The 18438-nt window shown below is 42.9% G+C and overlaps 1 protein-coding gene across 5 annotated transcripts in view; it reads right to left on the reverse strand.

The window, feature by feature from the left end:
• ect2 (epithelial cell transforming 2) overlaps positions 1-18438 on the reverse strand; it is a 45530-nt gene that overhangs the window by 18282 nt on the left and 8810 nt on the right. For 3 of the 5 annotated variants that reach the window (XM_028027322.1, XM_028027321.1, XM_028027325.1), the window contains 13 exons: positions 17448-17630; positions 16599-16688; positions 16002-16109; positions 15159-15232; positions 13863-13993; positions 11364-11479; positions 10084-10146; positions 9738-9963; positions 9459-9617; positions 1566-1690; positions 497-616; positions 335-403; positions 79-189 (listed from right to left, as the gene is read on the reverse strand). In XM_028027322.1, the coding sequence (XP_027883123.1) occupies positions 79-189; positions 335-403; positions 497-616; positions 1566-1690; positions 9459-9617; positions 9738-9963; positions 10084-10146; positions 11364-11479; positions 13863-13993; positions 15159-15232; positions 16002-16109; positions 16599-16688; positions 17448-17630 (1575 nt within the window). The remainder of the gene's footprint in view (positions 1-78; positions 190-334; positions 404-496; positions 617-1565; positions 1691-9458; positions 9618-9737; positions 9964-10083; positions 10147-11363; positions 11480-13862; positions 13994-15158; positions 15233-16001; positions 16110-16598; positions 16689-17447; positions 17631-18438) is intronic. The other 2 variants (XM_028027323.1, XM_028027326.1) reach the window with 1 other exon arrangement.

Genomic DNA, 18438 nt, shown 5'->3' on the forward strand with positions numbered 1-18438 from the left:
CGTCCTCAAAGCAACAGAAACATGTTCTCATTTAGTGGGCTTGAACACAACAGGACTAAACCAAGTGAACAGACTCACCTTGAGGAAAGCATGGAAGCGGGCCTTCTGTTTTTCACATCGAACAATGGTCTCTTTGCTCATCTCAAAGAAGTTTACAAATGGGGGATAGGCCTTCACCAACTCTTTAGACTGAGCAAAGAAAAATTATCAACAAGTAGACATTAAAAAAAACCTGCTGGTACAGATTTATTGTATCATAAACAACCAAATACCACTAGAAATATTTCAATATTTGGTTAAAAACTTCATCTTACTGTTAAAAATCTAAACTCACGTATTTGAGAATGATGTCTCCAACACTTCTGCTTTCTGACCAGTCTGTGAGGAGCTCCTCAAGGTCATTCTGGAGAGATATTTCATCAAACATTCAGAAATTCCACAATCACCCAGGAAACAATTATACAAGCAGAAAATCTGGTTGACAATCAAAAACTACCTTTATTCTGGTGTGAACCTCGTAGATTTCTGGGATGCTACCAAAGATGGTCTTAATTTCCTCCTGGGCCAAGATGGGCCCGCCAACCTGGCCCTCTTTTTCTAATGGATGCTTGAAAAGCTGCAGAGATTATCAGAGAGAAGAGCATGTTTACAGCTGGGAGAAAGCTCCCACTCCCCTTCTTCTGTGTTTCACATCATTGTACTGATTTTAACATTTAAGGGAACCTGGAGAAACTCACTGACAGATCTGCATGTATAATGTTTACCCCACTGTTGCCAACTTATTCACTATATTTAGCAACCTTTCAGACAATAAATAAATCAGAGTCATCAGGCTTTTTAAAGATTGGTGAACAGCCAGGAGACTCTCACAGAGTAAAAAGCAAAACGTCTATTATGGAATTTTGTCTGCACTTGACTTAAAGATTAGAGGTAAAATGTTCATTCAATTGTGCATTTTTTCATAAACACAAATCACCCCTTGTTAAATTGATACATTTATTATAAATAGTACATATAAAAATTAACTTTAGTAAAGCAGAGCTCTGAGCTTTGTAAGCCTTTTCAGACTAATGGATCGAAACACGAGGCTGATTAGAAGTCTTTCAGTTTAACTGATGTTGGAGTTCATTTATAATAAATAAACTGAACATTCCTGGTAGGCAACCTGGAATTAAGTGCCAGCTTCCAGGAAGCTGGAAACGAATCTGCAACCTTCCAACATGGGATCTCCAGTAGAGTAACCTCTGGTTATCTTAATCTGATATTAATATAAACTAATTATCTGAAAAATAATTTATGTGGGTTGAATAAAAATAACTGCAGGATACAATAATATTTGAAGGGAGAACTAAACTTTGCATCATACAAAATAAGCAGAGATGAAGTTGAATTATTTCTCAAAAACATGAACAAAACATAAGCAGAGTTTTTTCTTAAGGATTCAGAGGAAAAAGGATCAGGGTCATGTTCTTCTTCACTGGGTTGTCTGTTGAGTTCCACCCTCCGCCCCCACCTGGTAGCCAGTGTGTAAAGAAGAGTTGGAGCTGCTAACAGAAAACACCCACCTGCAGGACGGTGTTTAAGATGTCTACATAGTTGCTTTCGGTCTGATAGAGCTCCTTGGAGACCTGCCACCTGGCTGACTGCTTGGAAACCACTGGAGTTGAACTCTTGGAAGGTTTTGAACTCTCTGGAGGAAGACAGAATAGATTTTTAACAGGACAGACTTCCAGATGTCTTGTAAACCCTTTTTAATTAACAGAATTTCCAGGTTTCGCTTTAAGCCTTGTAATATAAAAAGAATGATGAAGTGTTCATATAGCCAGGGAGATGCAGGAGAATCACTTTGGTGTTGATCGTTTCAGGACTGGTTCAGCTTCTAACATAATGCTCAGTAAAATCATGATATATTTGATACTGATCAATAAGATAACCTGCTATTTTTGATAATTGTACAGTATCTTTCTCTTATCTTGCTAATTTACCCCTTTTATTCCTAATTTGTCTCCTTTCATACTTTGTATGAATCTGCATGTTTTCATGTGTGTCACTTTGCCACCAATAACTCATAATTTCCCCAATGAGGACATATAAAAGATATTTCTAATCCAAAATGTAGTTATATCAGTGAGTTTGTAAATTCAGTTTTCATTAATCAGTTCTTTTTTTTTTTTTTCTAAAACTGATTTAAACTGAATGTCACTGAGAAGGTGACACAATGATACCTGCTTCATTCTAAGGGCTGAGGTTCTATTTCATCCCTACTCCCTGCCAGAGGCGGTGCTTAAAGAACTGAATGATCACTCTTGTGCATGCACAGGTCAAGAATCTTATACTAACATGGTCATGTGTGACCCCCGGTGACACCGGTAAGTCTATATAGTCACGTGACAATGACAGCTCAGTCCCTTTTCATCTTCTCGCATGCAGGTTGAACAGGTGGTAAGACATTGATTTGCTTGTCGCTGGTAGCCTCGAGACTACGGTCGGAGCTGCGAGGGTCATCTCGCCCTCCAGAGGCTGCTCAAGCTCCTCTTTGATACAACTTTGTTCTTCGTTTGGTAAGTTGTTTTTTCTTTCGATTGGCGGGAGCGGGGACGCATTCGCTTCCCGCGTTGATTTCCCTATTGTGGTGGTAAGGCGTTAGCCGATTCCGACCAGCTTGTTTGCTTAGCCGTATTGCAGCCTTTTTTGGGATTGCTTTTTCTTTATATTGTGCACCATATCTGACTTGTCTTTATTTTATTATTGTAGACGCTTCAGGCTTGCTTTTGTTACATTGTGCAGCCGTGTTCGGCTGCTTAAATTTTGTTACGTAGCAGCTGTTTCCGGGCTTGCTTTTGTTTGCATTGTGCAGCCGTGTTGGGCTTACCTATATTTTGGTACATAGCAGCCGTTTTCGAGCTTACTTTTTCTTTCATTGTGCAGCCGTGTTCGGCTTGCCTCATTGAGTGTTGCAACCGTGCTGGGCTTGTACTTTTTCCGTACCTACGGTGGTCGTAGTGATCCTTGCTGCTTTTTACGCTGCTGGGGAACACCTGGTGGCGTTTTCTGCTCGACCGGGTTTCCTGGCCTATTCACTCGTCGGCTTAAGTATCAAGAGTGGTGATTTCAGCTCGACCTGACCTAGTCCTGTGAGCGTGAGATGCTGGACGTGCTGCAGAGCTTGTTTGGCCCCTCTCCAGTTGGAGGATGGGCATCATCTGTGTCCCTCTTGTTTGGGGCCAGATCACCTAAGAAAGGCCTTGACTGATGCGGCCTGCCCTAATTGTTCTGTCCTGCCCTTGTCACTGCGTACTGCTCGTTTGGCTGACTTTCAAGGTGCCAGCCAGCCTGTGAAGCCTATGGCTCCCGAGGGCCTCTGCGGAAGAGGACCAAGAAGAGCTCCAGGGATTCAGAGGGCCTATCTGGGCAGATGGCCCATCTCACTTCTGAGCTGGAGGAGATGAAAGCGCTGCTTGAGTCCCTTAGGGACGGGCGTGGCGCTGGCCTGACTGGAGACCCTAACCCAGGGCAGAGCATTGGTTCAGGACTCTATCCTTTAGAAGACAATGTCATATCCCTGGCAGCATCTGGCACTGTTTTTCAAGATCAGTTTGACTCTGGCTCGCATCTGTCGCCAGCCAGTTCGCGTATCTCTTCCGGCTTAATAGAAGATGGTTCAATAGTGGGCGCCTTGAGAACTGCTCTTGCTCGGTTGCAGCTGGATGCTCCACAGAACTAACCTGCAGCCTCCAGTGCTTTCTTTCGACACCCTACTACTAGGTTGCCCTTTATGGTTCCACCATCTGCCGAATATGTGAAGGAGGTTCATGCCTGTTGGGCAGACGCTAAGGCCTTTCCACGGCAGACTTCTGATAGCAGGGTGCGGCCCTGCCATCAGGGCCCATGTTTATCTTGCCCATGATATGCGCCCATGATAAACATGGGCGCATATGCCTTCTGTCAAACCTGCCATAGCATCAAACATTGTGGCGCCAGATGAGGCTTTGAGAGCTAATGCCAGGTGTCCTCGTCCTCAGTGTCGTGTGACTGATGATCTGCTCTGTAGAGCCTATGACTCAGGGTCTCGTTTGGAGTGACTTGTCAACTCATTGTCGCATTTATTACTGGGTCTCTCAGCCTCTTTGGAGGGCTTTGCGATTGAGGCGCCTACTCGGGGGTTGACGGATGCATCTCTTCATGCATTTGCTCTTTTGTCAAGGGAAATTGGCCGTGTCCTGTCGACCCTTGTCCAGGCACGTTGCCAGGTTTGGCTGGCACAGTCTCCTCTAACCAAAGCCTGTACAAGGACCCTGATGAGCCTTCCAGTGGTATCTGGGGAGTTGTTTGGCTCTGCTGCGATTGCAGCCTTGGAGCGGTCAGCCCAGGCTTCTCGTACTAGGCAGCAGTTGGCCGGCCTTCATCGCAGACAATTACAGCGTCCTGCTGGGAGTGCCTCTTCCGCCCACTTATCCAGCCCCGAGTACACCCTCTGTGGGGCAGCCATGGCCTGCTGCAAGGCCTGCCCATGGCCAGTGGGATCTATCCAGGGGTCGGGCTCAAGTCGTTTCTCAACCCAGGCAATTCACTCGGCTTGGAAATGACATCACCGAGATGGCGGTGAGACACTTTACCCCGGACCAGCTCAGTTGCTGGACCGCTTTCGTTTCCGATCCATGGGTAGTGTCTACACTTACCGGGGTTGCACGCTACAGTCCCACCGCCACCCTCCTGTTACTGGTCGAGTTGAGATGACGGTGATTCACGACCAGGTAAAGGCTTAGACTCTGAGCCACAAGATAGATGCCTTGCTGGCCAAGGGCGCTATATTGCCCGTCAACCCCCTGCGGGATCCAGGGGGCTTTTACTCAAAGTATTTTTTAGTCCCAAAAAAGACTGGTGGACTCTGCCCAATTTTGGACCTGAGAGGTCTGAATGTTTTTTGAAGACCATCCCTTTCCACATATTGAGCATCAGGGATGTGCTTCAGACAATCTCCCCAGGCAACTGGTTCACCTTGGTTGACCTGAGGGACGTATACTTTCATGTCCCGATTGCACCACATCATTGGCAGTTTCTCCACTTTGCATTTCAGGACAAGCATTTTCAGTTCAGAGTTCTTCCATTCGGTCTCTCTCTGTCCCCACGTGTGTTCACTCGGTGTATGGCTGTGGCCCTGTGTCCTCTGCAGGCCAAGGGGTTGAAGATCCTGCCCTACTTGGACGATTGGCTCATCTGTGCTCCCACAGAAGCTCAAGCGACTGGCTGCAAACACAAGCATATTACTCAATCACATAGACCTATTGGGTCTTCATGAACCGGAAGAAGAGCAACTTAGTTCCATCTCAAGAGGTCACGTTTCTTGGAATCACGATGGACTCCCTCACTATGACTGCTCGCCCATCGCCTCAGCGTGTCGAGGGCATTCAGCAAATGCTGCCCGCCTTTCTGCCCGGCCGTGCACCCCCCTTTATTGCTTATCTTGTCTGTTGGGCAAGCTGACTGCTGCCACTACAGTAATACCCCTGGGACTGTTGTCTCTGCGACCACTGCAGATGCCTAGTGTACGAGACCCATCTCGTACACTGCACCATCGCAGAAAACTGCTGGTGTCGGTGTCCTCTCATTGCCTCGCATCACTGGCTCAGTGGTGAGATGCAGTGTGTATGACAAAGGGGGTTCCACTTGGCTCACTGCCGTTTCGACAAGAGGTTGTCTCTACCGACACATCCACCACAGGATGGGGGGCGTCGTGGCAGCAACAGATTGCCCGGGGCACATGGTCTCTGCGGGAAAAACTGCAGCACATCAACACCTTGGAGTTGGAGGTTGTGCAGTAGTCGTTGCAACACTTCCTTCCAGACATGCGCAAAATGTCCTGGTGAGGTTGGACAATACTTCAGTGGTTTTTCATATCAACCATCAATGAGGAACACGGTCAAAAACATTGCTGAGGATGACCCAAAGGCTCTTGGCAAAAAGAGGGGCTGCCTCTTTTTGCCAACCTTAGGGCAGCCCACATTCCAGGGGTGCAGAATGTTCCGGCCGATGTTCTGTCTCGGGGACGCCCACCCCTGGGGGAGTGGAGGCTCCACCCAGAGGTAGTGGGGGTCATTTGGGAGGGGTACGCAAAAGCAGCTATGGATCTCTTTGCGTCCGAAGACTCAACACATTGCCCACTTTGGGTTTCCCTGGTAGACAATGCCACTCCCCTGGGTCAGGACACACTGGCACACGACTGGCCGAGAATGCTGCTCTACGCTTTTCCACCGCTTCCCCTGATAGGCCCAACACCCCTGAGAGTCCTTCAGGAGGGGAATCAGGTCCTTCTAGTGGCCCCCCGGTGGCCAGGAAGAACCTGGTTTCCACTGCTGCATGGGCTCTGTTGGGGCTCTGCAATGCCTCTTCCCCACAGGAAGGACCTTCTGTCACAGCTGAGGGGTCAGATCCTGCATGCCAATCCAAGTCGCTTCCGACTCTGGGTTTGGCCGCTACGGGCCATGACGGAGACATCAGACATACAATGACTAATGCCAGGGCCTCTTCCACACGACTAGAAGGGGCTCTGGCACGACTGGAAAAACCTTCCACCCATAAGTGGAAGGTTTCTAGCAGCTGGTGTCATGCAAGACATGACGACCCACTACACTGTCCTGTTTCTGTTATTTTAACCTTCCTTCAACCTTCCACTGCTTTTTCAAGGTCGGTCTCCATCCACTCTGAAAGTTTGTTGCTGCCATCTCTTGCTGGACCTTCTGTCACAGCTGGTGAGTGGAGAAACGATAGGCCCTAACAAGGATGTTTCCTTGTTTCTGAGAGGTGCTTGACGTTTGCACCCTCCCACACGCCCTTTCGTGCCTGTGTGGGACCTCTCTCTTGTCCTCGCTGCCCTGCGATCTCCTCTGTTTGAACCGTTGGCAGAGGCGAGCCTTGAGTGTGTGTCAAAAAAGACAGCTTTTCTCTTCGCCATGGCTTCGGCGTAGCGGTTGGGTGAACTACAGTACAGACCAAAAGTTTGGACACACCTTTCTAATTCAATGGGTTTTCTTTATTTTCATGACTATTTATAAGGCAAGAAATCCCACTTATTAACCTGACAGGGCACACCTATGAAGTGAAAACCATTTCAGGTGACTACCTCTTGAAGCTCATCAAGAAAATGCAGAGTGTGTGCAAAGCAGTAATCACAGCAAAAGGTTGCTACTTTGAAGAAACTAGAATATAAGGGGTATTTTCAGTTGTTTTACACTTTTTTGTTTAGTGCATATTTCCACATGTGTTATTCATAGTTTTGATGCCTTAGTTTTGATGATTGTGAATCTACAATGTCAATAGTCATGAAAATAAAGGAAACTCATTGAATTAAAAGGTGTGCCCAAACTTTTGGTCTGTACTGACTGTACATGCGTTGTCTGTTCACGAGTCCTGTTGCTGTTGGAACCCAGCTGGTTCTGGGTAAGGTGGCCTCATCTGCGAGCCACACTGTGCCCCTCCAGCTTGCATGCCTTGATGCAGATGGGCCTGATGAGCCTCTCTGCCCTGTTCAGGCACTGGAAGCATATGTCAGACTCACAGCGTCTCTGCTGCAGTCTGATAGTCTGTTTGCTACGCAGGACCCCGCAAGGGGCAGGCCCTTTCTAAACAGCGTCTTGCACGTTGGATTGTGAACGTGGTGGAACAAGCGTATGTTCTACAGGGTCGCCAACGCCCTGCTGGTGCACGGTGCCATTTCACCAGGAGCATTATTGTGTCATGGGCCACTATGACTGGGGTCACTCTGGAAACTATATGTGCAGCAGCCTCGTGGTCATCCCCAAATACCTTTACTAGGTTTCACAGGGTTAACTTGGCCGCCTTTCACCCATTTTTGGGGATCTTATCCCAGCGCGCATCATCATCCCAGTGAGGTGGGCATGTTTTTGGGATTGTTTCTTTTCTGTGTGTGATTTCTCAGAACTCTATTGGTAATCCGTCATCCAGTGCTTTAAGCACCGCCTCTGGCGGTCAGGAGGGATGAAATAGAGCAAAAGTTATGACTGTAATTACAGTTCTATTAATCCCGGATGACCGCCAGAGCGCTTGGTCCTCGGAATCATCGTGTTTCGCGAGAAGATTAAGGGACTGAGCTGTCATTGTCTAGTGACTATATAGACTTACCGGTGTCACCGGGAGTCACACGTGACCATGTTGGTATAAGATTCTCGACCTGTGCATGCGCAAGAGTGATCATTCAGTGCTTTAAGCACCGCCTCTGGCAGTCATCCGGGATTCACAGAATTGTAGTTACATTCGTAACTTTCGTTATCCTGAGTCATCTTTGTAGTTATGCTTCTACAGGCTCAGGCTGCTTTCTTCTTCTTCTTCTACTCTCCAGTTTGCATTATTTGCCGTTTCTTCAAATGTTAACTGTTATGTTTTCCCTCAGTTATTTTTCTCTCCATAGAAGGTATATCTGGTCTTGCATTCCGTTTGGCTGTGATTCCTTCCTGGAGGAGGACATCGGCTCAGATAATGCTGCATCAACCAATGGTGCCTCCTCTCCAACTTTAACTTTTTACTCATCGTTAACATAAAAAGTAATCCTACATTAGTTCATCTGTTTTTGCTCTGTCTTCTCAAACCTCCAGTTGGCCATGGCAGATGGCCACTTGTATTGAGCCAGGTTCTGGTTCTGCTGGAGGTTTCTTCCTGTTAAAGGGAGGTTTTCCTCTCTACCGTCACTACATGCTTACGTGTATGAAGGATTGTTAATCAGCGACAGTGATTATCTGCTGTTGCCATATGCTCATCATACTGATTGATAGCCAGGATTAACTGGTATGAACGTGTAGTTGAACTTGTATGACTTTTTTGTAAAGTGTCCAATGACAATATTTGATGCCAATTGGTTGCTATAAAAATAAACTGAACTTAATAAAAACACAGGTTCAGTCAAGAACTTTGTTGAAGTTGGAAATTTAATGGCGCAGTTGGTAGCACTGTTGCCTTGCAGCAAGAAGGTCCTGGGTTTGAGTCCCGGCCCGGGGTCTTTCGGCATGGAGTTTGAATGTTCTCCATGTGCATGGTGGGTTCTCTCCAGGCACTCCGGCTTCCTCCCACAGTCTAAAAACATGACTGTTAGGTTAATTGGTCTGTATAAATTCTCCTTAGGTGTGAGTGTGAGTGTGCATAGTTGTTTGTCCTGTCTGTCTCTGTTTCCCTGCGACAGACTGGCGACCTGTCCAGGGTGACCCCGCCTCTCACCCGAAATGTTCGCTGGAGATAGGCAACAGCACTCCTCCGGAGTAAGAAAGAATGGTGTAAGAAAATGGATGGATGGAAATTTAAAGGAAAACCTGGGAAGCAGTGTGGTTGGATCTGAAATACCCAGGGAATTTAAGTCAGAAAATCCATGTTTTCTGGATAACGATCTCTAAACATACTGTGACACATGGCTGTTGGCTCATCACAGACCGAACCTGAAAACAGAAGCTAACCTGCACATGTTCCTTGCTGCTGATTTTCAGAGGTTTGCTGACCAGCACTCCGGTGGGACCTTTTTCTCCTTCTTTCCCTGCCTGACCTAGACCTCCTTTCTCTGGTTTTCCTTCTTCTTATCCTTGCCCTGGTCACAGTACTGTCCTCTAATCTGTCTTCTGGAATAAAGAGGGGTGGGTATGATTCTCTTATGACAGTGACAAAATGCGTATAGTTGTCTGAGTTATTTCATGTTCTCCTCTGGGTGAGGAAAAGGAGCATATTGGTGTGGTTCTCACCTCCTAATGCCTTGCAGGTTTCAGGGGTATTGGAGATGTCCAGCAGAGAGCCAATAGACAGGGAGTGCTCTGCTGATGGCCTTTTACGTGGTGGCGGAAAGGGGGAGATCTCCGTTTCCTTGGTGAGCTGAGCGAGGGTGTCCCTGAGACGCCGGCGTTTGCGGTTGGAGGTGGGGGTGGTGAGGGACAGCAGGGACACGGCTTTCTTCATTGTGGGACTGTCATTCTGCAGCACAGCAGTACAGATCAGCAACTTGTCAGTCTACATCTGGTCATGCATTTATATTGTGGCAACGAGTTCTTTTCTACTGTTTATTAAAGTGTGTGAGAACTTAAACATACTCACCTTTTCATACAGGTACATGGACTCTCCAGCTCGAGCGTCCATCTGAATGCTTCCCCAGAACCACTTCAGCACAGAAACGGTCATTAACAATGTAGACATGAACAACCAGACCACAGTACTCAGCTCATTACAAACAGGAAGAATGAACAGTTTGCACTAAATGTGGTTTAACAACAGGATCCTGATAAGGTTGTAGTGAAGCAAAGAAGTTAATAAAGCTTTTTTTTTTAAAAAGATGTGATAGAATCTTAAGGGACTTGGCAAAGGACTGGAGATAAACAGATCTGATATTTTTAAGCGTACTGTACTGGTGCAGAGTTGTCAAATAAATTTGTAATTCAGTACATTTATGTTTGGGTTTAAAAAAAAGAAAGTCAATTCAGCTCTAGTTTTCTGAATGAGAATACATCTGTTGTATATTAGACTAATTCAAAGACGAAAAGGAGTCGGATGGATTATTCAGATAAACTTTAGTGAATAAAAAAGGGATGAACGAATCATACATAATAATATACGACAGTGTAGGCATTCAGCTAACATAGCCCTTTTCTCGGAAAACCAACGGTCCTAAGTACACTTCTTCCTCCAACCTCAAGTTCTTCTTCTACTAGTTCTAAAGCATCATGGGATATAGAGTCCATTCTGTTAAAGGTCCACAATAGTCAGTTTTGAACCAGATACTATCAAATGCTAACTAGATTTATGAAACAACTGCAACTAAAATAGTTTCTTATATTAAATTATAATATCCCAAATAATAAGTCTTAAGCAAATCCTGCTTAAACCCAAAACAAATTCTCAACAACATCGGCCAATACTAAACCTCAGATATCGGTATCGGAAGTGAAAATAGTGAGCTGGTGCATCCCTACAGAACCTGTATCTCTCTCTCATCTCCCTCAGTTGGTTTTCCCCTTTATGTATTTTCGTTAATAATTGTGGAGATGAAAAGTCATAAAAATTATAAAATCTCATGTATAAATTTAACAAATTGTTTTCAGAAGTTGAAATAGACTGGCGACCTGTCCAGGGTGACCCCGCCTCTCACCCACTAACCGCTGAAGATAGACACCAGCACGCCTCTCGTCCCCACAGGGTAAGTGTGTAAGATAATGGATAGATTAATGTTTTCTGCAAATGTTGCATTGCAGTGTGTTTCAAAGTCAAATTAACTATGCAATCAGTTGATTACTGTAGAGAATCTACAGTAGACTGAGTAGTAATTTTTTACTAAATTAGACTTTCCATTGAAGTAATACACAGAAATATTAAGAGCTCACCTCCTGTTTGACAACAAAGAGTTTCTGGGAGGGAGACACTGGCAGATCCTTCACAGAGTTCTCCTCCACCACCATGTGTGTACATTGGTCATCTCCAACCTCAGCATATTGGCCACCTGTCACACACACCGCCAGGGAAATCCATCCATCAGAGTAAATGATGAACCTCTGAAGGTATCAAACTTCTAAATGCTGACTATATGCTTAAGCTTCTACAGGAACATGTTAACCTCAACTAAAACTAATTCAGAAACTGAATGCAGACACAAAAACATTTATATATTCAATATTAAAAATAAGATGAATTTCAGAAAGGAGCTTCACTGCTTTCTTTTCCCAAATCAGTAGAAATGTTATTTAATTTGATGCTGCTAGTGACACTTTACTACATTTACCAATAATGTAACTCTATCATATAGTTTTCTAAAACTTAAGGAGGTTCTATTGAACTCTATCCAGTGCTATGAGCCACACTGGTACTGTAGTCACCTCTGGAAGACAGAAAAGTTCAGGTTTTTATCAAAAGTGAACATTTTTATGAACTAATGATCCACCAAGTCAGTCAGATGTGGTTCCACCTTGACAATGGAAAACCAAACAGCAGCATATTTATGTTGACTGCCCCTAGTAATCTGGAGAACTTCAGTTTTCTGGAGCAAGTTTGCAGCGTTTTGTGGCATTTACGTTTTTGCTACTTTCTTCTGTGTTTGCAGCATTTTTCTGTTGCATTTGTTCTTTATTTTTTGTGTTTTGTAGTTTGCATCATTCACATGTTTGCAGCTCATTTTGCCATTTGCTTGACTGTAGATCAGGCATATCCAAAGTCCGGCCCGGGGGCCAATCACGGCCCGCGGTCAGATTTCATACGGCCTGCAGCTTCGGTCTTATAATGTATTATTTATGGCCCGCCTGCACCGTGAAGCAGAATAAATAAATCATAAAACTTGAAACTGTAATTCCTCCTTTCACCAAATGGTGGCAGCGCCACTTTAATACTGTCAGTCTCTGCCTCCGTGCAGCAAACCGCTCTCCACTCATTTCTGCCATGGCCACTGCAAAGAAAACAAGTTGACAGTGAAGGCCGCCGCTTTCAAGAGAGATGGGAATTATAATACTTCTTCACTGAAAATCAGGGCAATTGTGCTTGTCTAATTTGTGAGACGGTTGCCTTGTTTAAGGATTTCAACGTAAAGAGACACTACCAGACTAAACATGCTAACACATACAACAAGCTAACAGGGAGTCACCGTGCTGAAAAAGTGAAGCAGCTCCAAGCTGCACTGGCATCACAACAGCGATTCTTCACGCGGGCCTGTGAGTCAAAAGAAAATACCACCAAAGCAAGCTACGAAGTTAATGTTAATAGCTAAACATGGCAAACCTTTTACTGAAGATACATTTATCAAAGACTGTGTTATGAAAATGGTGGAGAACATTTTGCCCTGAGAAGAAGCAAGAATTTGAGAAAAATGTTTGCCTGGCAGTAACAGTGTGGCACTGAGAGTTGAGGACATGAAACTGAGTGTTTTGAACGGTAACGTCTGTCACTATCAGCAGTGAAGAGCCAATCGAACATTTATGGCACTTAATTTTATTAAACTCTTGAGTAAGATTTGGTTATTACTGTTGATGTTATGAACCTGTAGATGTGATACAAACTATTACTTTCTGAAAGATATAGTAAATGATGAGCAAAATTCACTTGTTTTAAGATTTAATAATAACAGACAACTTTGCATTACTTATAACTCCTGTTTAAAATGTTCTTGAGGCAAAGATATTTTTAAACTCATGTAAATTTAAGGTATTTCATACAGTTTGTTCAATGTTATCTGACTCTCCAGATATGAAAGAAAGGCAGAATTTGGGTTTTTAGAGTTGTTCTCATTTGCCTGAGTGGCTTATATTTGGGGGGTTTTTTGTCATTTGAAAAATAAAGATAATTGTGACAATGAAAATTGTTTTATAACGGTGTGTGAAACTTTTGTAGTTAAAAAATGTCCGAACAAACTATTGGCCCCCGGGCATCTTCACTTGATCAAATCTGGCCCTCTTTGCAAAAAATTTGGACACCCCTGCTGTAGATAGTATGAAAGTCAGCTTCTACAATATCCTACTTTAGACTTTATGGTAAAGATATCATGTGTGTAATGAGAACTGGTTATGCTGACTTCATCGTCAGAAACACACAACTCTGTAGTTCTTGAGTAAACCATAATGTCATGTGATACCAGGTGGCAAAAAAAAAAAAATCATTCCCTAAAACATTTTTCAAACCAGAAGTTGTTTCTGAGATGATTTTTACTTTATCCAGTAGCACAAAGTACTTAATCTGAGAAATTACTTAAATAATATCTTTGGTGACATACTATATTGTTTGATTAACCCATTAAAAAATTAAATAAAATAAATAAATTTAAAGTACAACTTTGCTAAATGTAAGAAAGTAAAATTTACAGGAAAAAAAAAAAACACCTCCATATGAATTAAATTACTAACCATGTTTAAGAGTTCTCTCTTCCATGTTGAACTTCTCTTCCTCTGAGAAACCCAAAAAACTGAGGATGCAGTTCTGGAAGGGAGGGACTTTGAACTCTGTTCGGAACTCCTCATCATTGGCATGAAAATGACTTAATGAAGAAGAATGAGAGAAACAAGATTGCTCAGGAATGTCTGTGAAATACATTTTCAGCATTTATGTTTATTTTAATCATATGCTGTTTTAAATTAGCGAGCAATATATGTGCACTAACGACGGTACTGGCAGATAGTCAATATTTACAACAATGATGTCAGTCTGATAAATAAAACTCAATAATAACAACTGATATTACTATTTTGTTGATTGTTTCTGGATGGGGGAGTTAGTCACGTGATATTTGTTTGGTCATTTGACAGTGATAGAGCAAAAGATTGTAGGGTGTTTAACTGAAGCAGAGAAGAATTGGGGAAATCAGCATTGTGTGGTTGTTTTTTGCAAGGTGACAAAAGAGTATGGAAGTATAATATCAGTAAAAATCAATTAGTGGCCATTATATAATTATTAATGTCCTCTTTAGGCCCAAATTTTCATAAAGGTGCATGTCTACTTTATATTGTGGTGTTAAGCGCAAAAGAAACCGGTTTACTCTGGTGTGTAAACCGGTTTACACACCAGAGTAAACTGGTAGTCTACCATATGAAGACTACCGTACTTCATATGGTAGTCTTTTCATCTGCTTTCAGGATGTTTAGGTTTATTTCGATACTGGCCATTGCCTTCCTGTGCAACTCTGCTCAACAAAAAAATTCTCGCTTCCAGCACAGTCTGGGCATTCTCCTCTTTACTTGGATTGTCTCCTGTAGATTTTTTTGACCAGACTAATCAGCAAACAGAAGGACAAGTTGTGACAATGATGTTGATTTTCTTTCCTGTTTTAAAATTGTAGTCTGCCTATAGTTTTAGCAATGGCAGCAAAGGAAGAGAACGAAGATGTTCAGTCCATGTTTGTCACTCATCCAAATACTGAACTAACATTAACAAGCACCTTGCTCAGATCAGCACTTCCCTCTTCACAGTGAAGAATGGATGTTTACAGCGCAGGACATTTCCGGTAAGCTTCATAACATTGAACTGACACATTACATATATCACAGGCAAACATTAGCAAGCGGGTAAAATTTAAAAGTTCCACGGAGTCCTCGGCTCCAGGAAGCAATTGTTTGTCAACAGCCAAGAGCCCAGAAAAAGCAGATAGTGTAGGACAAGTTACTGGTTTTTCCCAGGCTAGTGGTGTTAAAGAATGTTTTACTCACACATGGTCTCTTTTTTCCCATGCCTTCTGTATCCAAGATGGAGAAAAAATGGGAGTTCCCATACACACCGCTAGCTGAGACAATATAGAGAAGAAAAAAAACCATAAGCTACTGGTGTAGCTCATTATAACGGCTTCTGGTTCTGTTTCATGCACCATAAGCACAACAACTTTCTCCTCCAGGTGCAAAACAGAAAGAAGAATAAAAACCATTTCTGGAGATAAATGATGGTTAATTTATCTTCAGAAAACGTTACCAACTACCATTAGTACTACTGCAGGTGAAAAACTATATATGATGCATTGATACCTATGTAATGACTGATATCTAACAACAGCACCGTATAAAGAAGAAGTACCGATCAAAATAAAAGTCTGGTGATGTCAAGAAAGTGTCAAATATACTGAAGGAAAAAACAGACTTAAAGACCATTACTCTAAAGTCCTGGAAAGTCTTGAAATATTTTTAAGGAAGCTAAGGCAACTACACTGCTGTGGGTTACTTTTTTAAAAGTTCCCATTTGTCAAGTCTGAACAGAAAGAACAAAAATTCTAAATCTCTAGTTCAGAATTCTTGGGGGGCAGGAGGCTCTCAGATTTGGATGTGTAAAGGACAGAGTTTTAAAGATTTTCCACATTCTTCCATCTTGGTGGTGAGCTCTAAGTACCATTTCATATTTCCATAAACATTTTTTTAACTACAGCAAACTAACCCAGAAATATCTGATTCCTGATGGGATTCATGAAAAATATGTCTACTTTGTGCTTTCCACAACAAACTGAGCACACATTATTATACACACATATACATGCTGGACACAAACATGATGATAGAAATACAGACCCTGTATTTCTCTCCATGAGTGGAGTAAGCAACAAGATGAGTGACCTTGGCGCTGAAGTCTTTCCGGATTGTCCCACCCATGTGATGAACCATATTCACCAAGCTTTTCTGCAAGGCAACCATAAACATTAATATCAGGAAATTAAATATTCAAATTGATTAATACTCTACATACACAGAACTGGAACTTAGGGGAGCAACGATAAACTGGCCGGCCAGTCAGCCCCAATTTTGGGAGATCGGTGATTAGCTGAGACATGAGAAGCTGATCTTATCTGCCTCCACAAAGGCCTGAAAATCAGCCAAGCCCCCACTCCACGGTTCCTGTGTGTGTGTAACCTGGTGGCTAACTCTAGTCACCCCATTGTTGCGAACTTAGCAACTTTGTCGCTTAGTAACTTCGCAGACAGAAAAATTAATAAAATTATAACAGCAGGTCAGATGTTTTTAAAGACCAGTGATCAGCCAGAAAGCTGCAATCAGTGCACCACTACTTGCTATGGCCAGAGATTTGATGGCAGCAGCAGGCAAAGTTTATGGTTTCTACACATGATAAACTGCAACTAAACCTTTTTTGATACACAAAATTATTCTCACCATTTCCTCCTTGTTTCTGAAGCCAGTTAAACACAGCGTCAGGTTCAGCATGGCAGTGCAGTAAAGAGGACGGCATGAAAAATGGAGCGGCTGCGGAGAGAGGACTAAAAATCAGTCATTGAACATGAATCATTCCTGCAGGAGTTAACAGTTCTGACATCAAATGGTTATATGGCGACCCTAAAGTCTTTATCAGGAAAAAACAACAAAAAGAAAACTTCACACTCAACTTTCTGAAGCTCGGACTCCTGAAGAGTAAATGTTCCTACAAGTTTATGGAGGATATTTCAATCTTTAATTATGAAACCTGGAAAAACAGACACTTTGTGATAGAGAAAGGATGGATAAGGGAAGAAAGGAAAGAAATGACTCAAGGAGTGAAAAAAAGATGGAAGGGAAAAGAAAGGAAAGATCAGATACATGAAAGGATGAAGAAAACAAGATGATAAGATGACAGGTAAGGAGGAAGGACAAGGAAAGACAGGAAAAAGAAGGAAGGAAGGAACGGATATCAGAGACAAAAACAAAGACTGAAGGTAACAAAAAATGAAGAATCAGGTAAAGAAAAGGAGCAAGAACACAAAAAAATTAAGACAAAAAAGAAGAAATGTTAAAAAGTAAGCACAAAAAGGAGGAAGAAAAGAAACATAGACCGCAGGACTTAAAATATGGAAATATAAACATTTCTTTGCTTTTTTTCAAAACTTATTCAGCCCTGGAAAGTGTTGAAAAAAATCAAGTTTTCCAGACTGTAGGATCCTGTAAAATGAAAGCTAATCAAGTACAAATTCTCCCGGCTTCTTATCCAAATCCAGCATAAAATAACCCTGGTGTTGATAAAATACTCACCTCTTCCTTAGCAGCGCAGTGCAGCACAACAGGAGGCCCAACGATGCGGTTCTCGTGTTTGTAGAGGTAGAAGTAGTCAGGGGAGCTGAAGTCTGTGAGGACAAACACCATCTCAAAGTCTGTGTTGTCTCCATCAGCAAATTCCTGGACGTTATCCGTCTTTATGAGCGGTGTGTTGATATCCTGAACAGGAAGGATTGTTTGCAGAGATCAGAGCACAAAAAAAACACTAACAAAAAATAAATAAATCAGTTTTGAGCCTTGCTGACAATGTTAATCAGGCTTTTCTTTTATGGGTATTTACTTGCCAATATCCATTCTATTAATAATATGACAAAAAAACTAATGGAATGATTAAACCCTTTCATTAGTTAGATCAGTGGTCCCCAACCACAGGCCGCAGACCCGTACCGGTCCGCGGACCAATTGGTACCGGGCCACGCAAGAAATAATGAACTACTTCCGGATCTTTTATTTTGAAAATCCTAAACCGGATTTTACCGGTTACGTCTTGCGCGTCAAAATTGAGCCAACTTGCAGCAGACAAAACAAAACAGCATCGGAGTACTGCGCGCGCACCCCCCCCACCAACAAAATTGCGAAGGGCTGACCGGTCCACGCGACTAAAAAGGTTGGGGACGGCTGAGTTAGATCATTTATTTAATGTAAACAAATCTTGATAAAAATAAATAGAGCATCAAACAGCAGATTTTGGATATGGACACAGAAAGCATGACCTTTTCCTCCCTGCATTAGAAACACTGGATCACACAGGATTTCAATAAACAATTTCATTAGGTTTTTAAATGTTTCCCCCACCTTCCCAGATATTTAATCCATCAAGGAAAACAGGAATAATAGTCTCCAGAGCACAATTACTCAGTTTTATATACTGAATAACATTCAGCACTGGTGAAAACAATCAATTTCAACCGTGAAAATGAGTGTCGAGTTACAGCTGAGCTGTTTAAATCAATGGTCTCATACTAAC

The sequence above is a fragment of the Xiphophorus couchianus genome, chromosome 9 (assembly GCF_001444195.1).
Source record: "Xiphophorus couchianus chromosome 9, X_couchianus-1.0, whole genome shotgun sequence".
Lineage (NCBI taxonomy): Eukaryota > Metazoa > Chordata > Actinopteri > Cyprinodontiformes > Poeciliidae > Xiphophorus > Xiphophorus couchianus.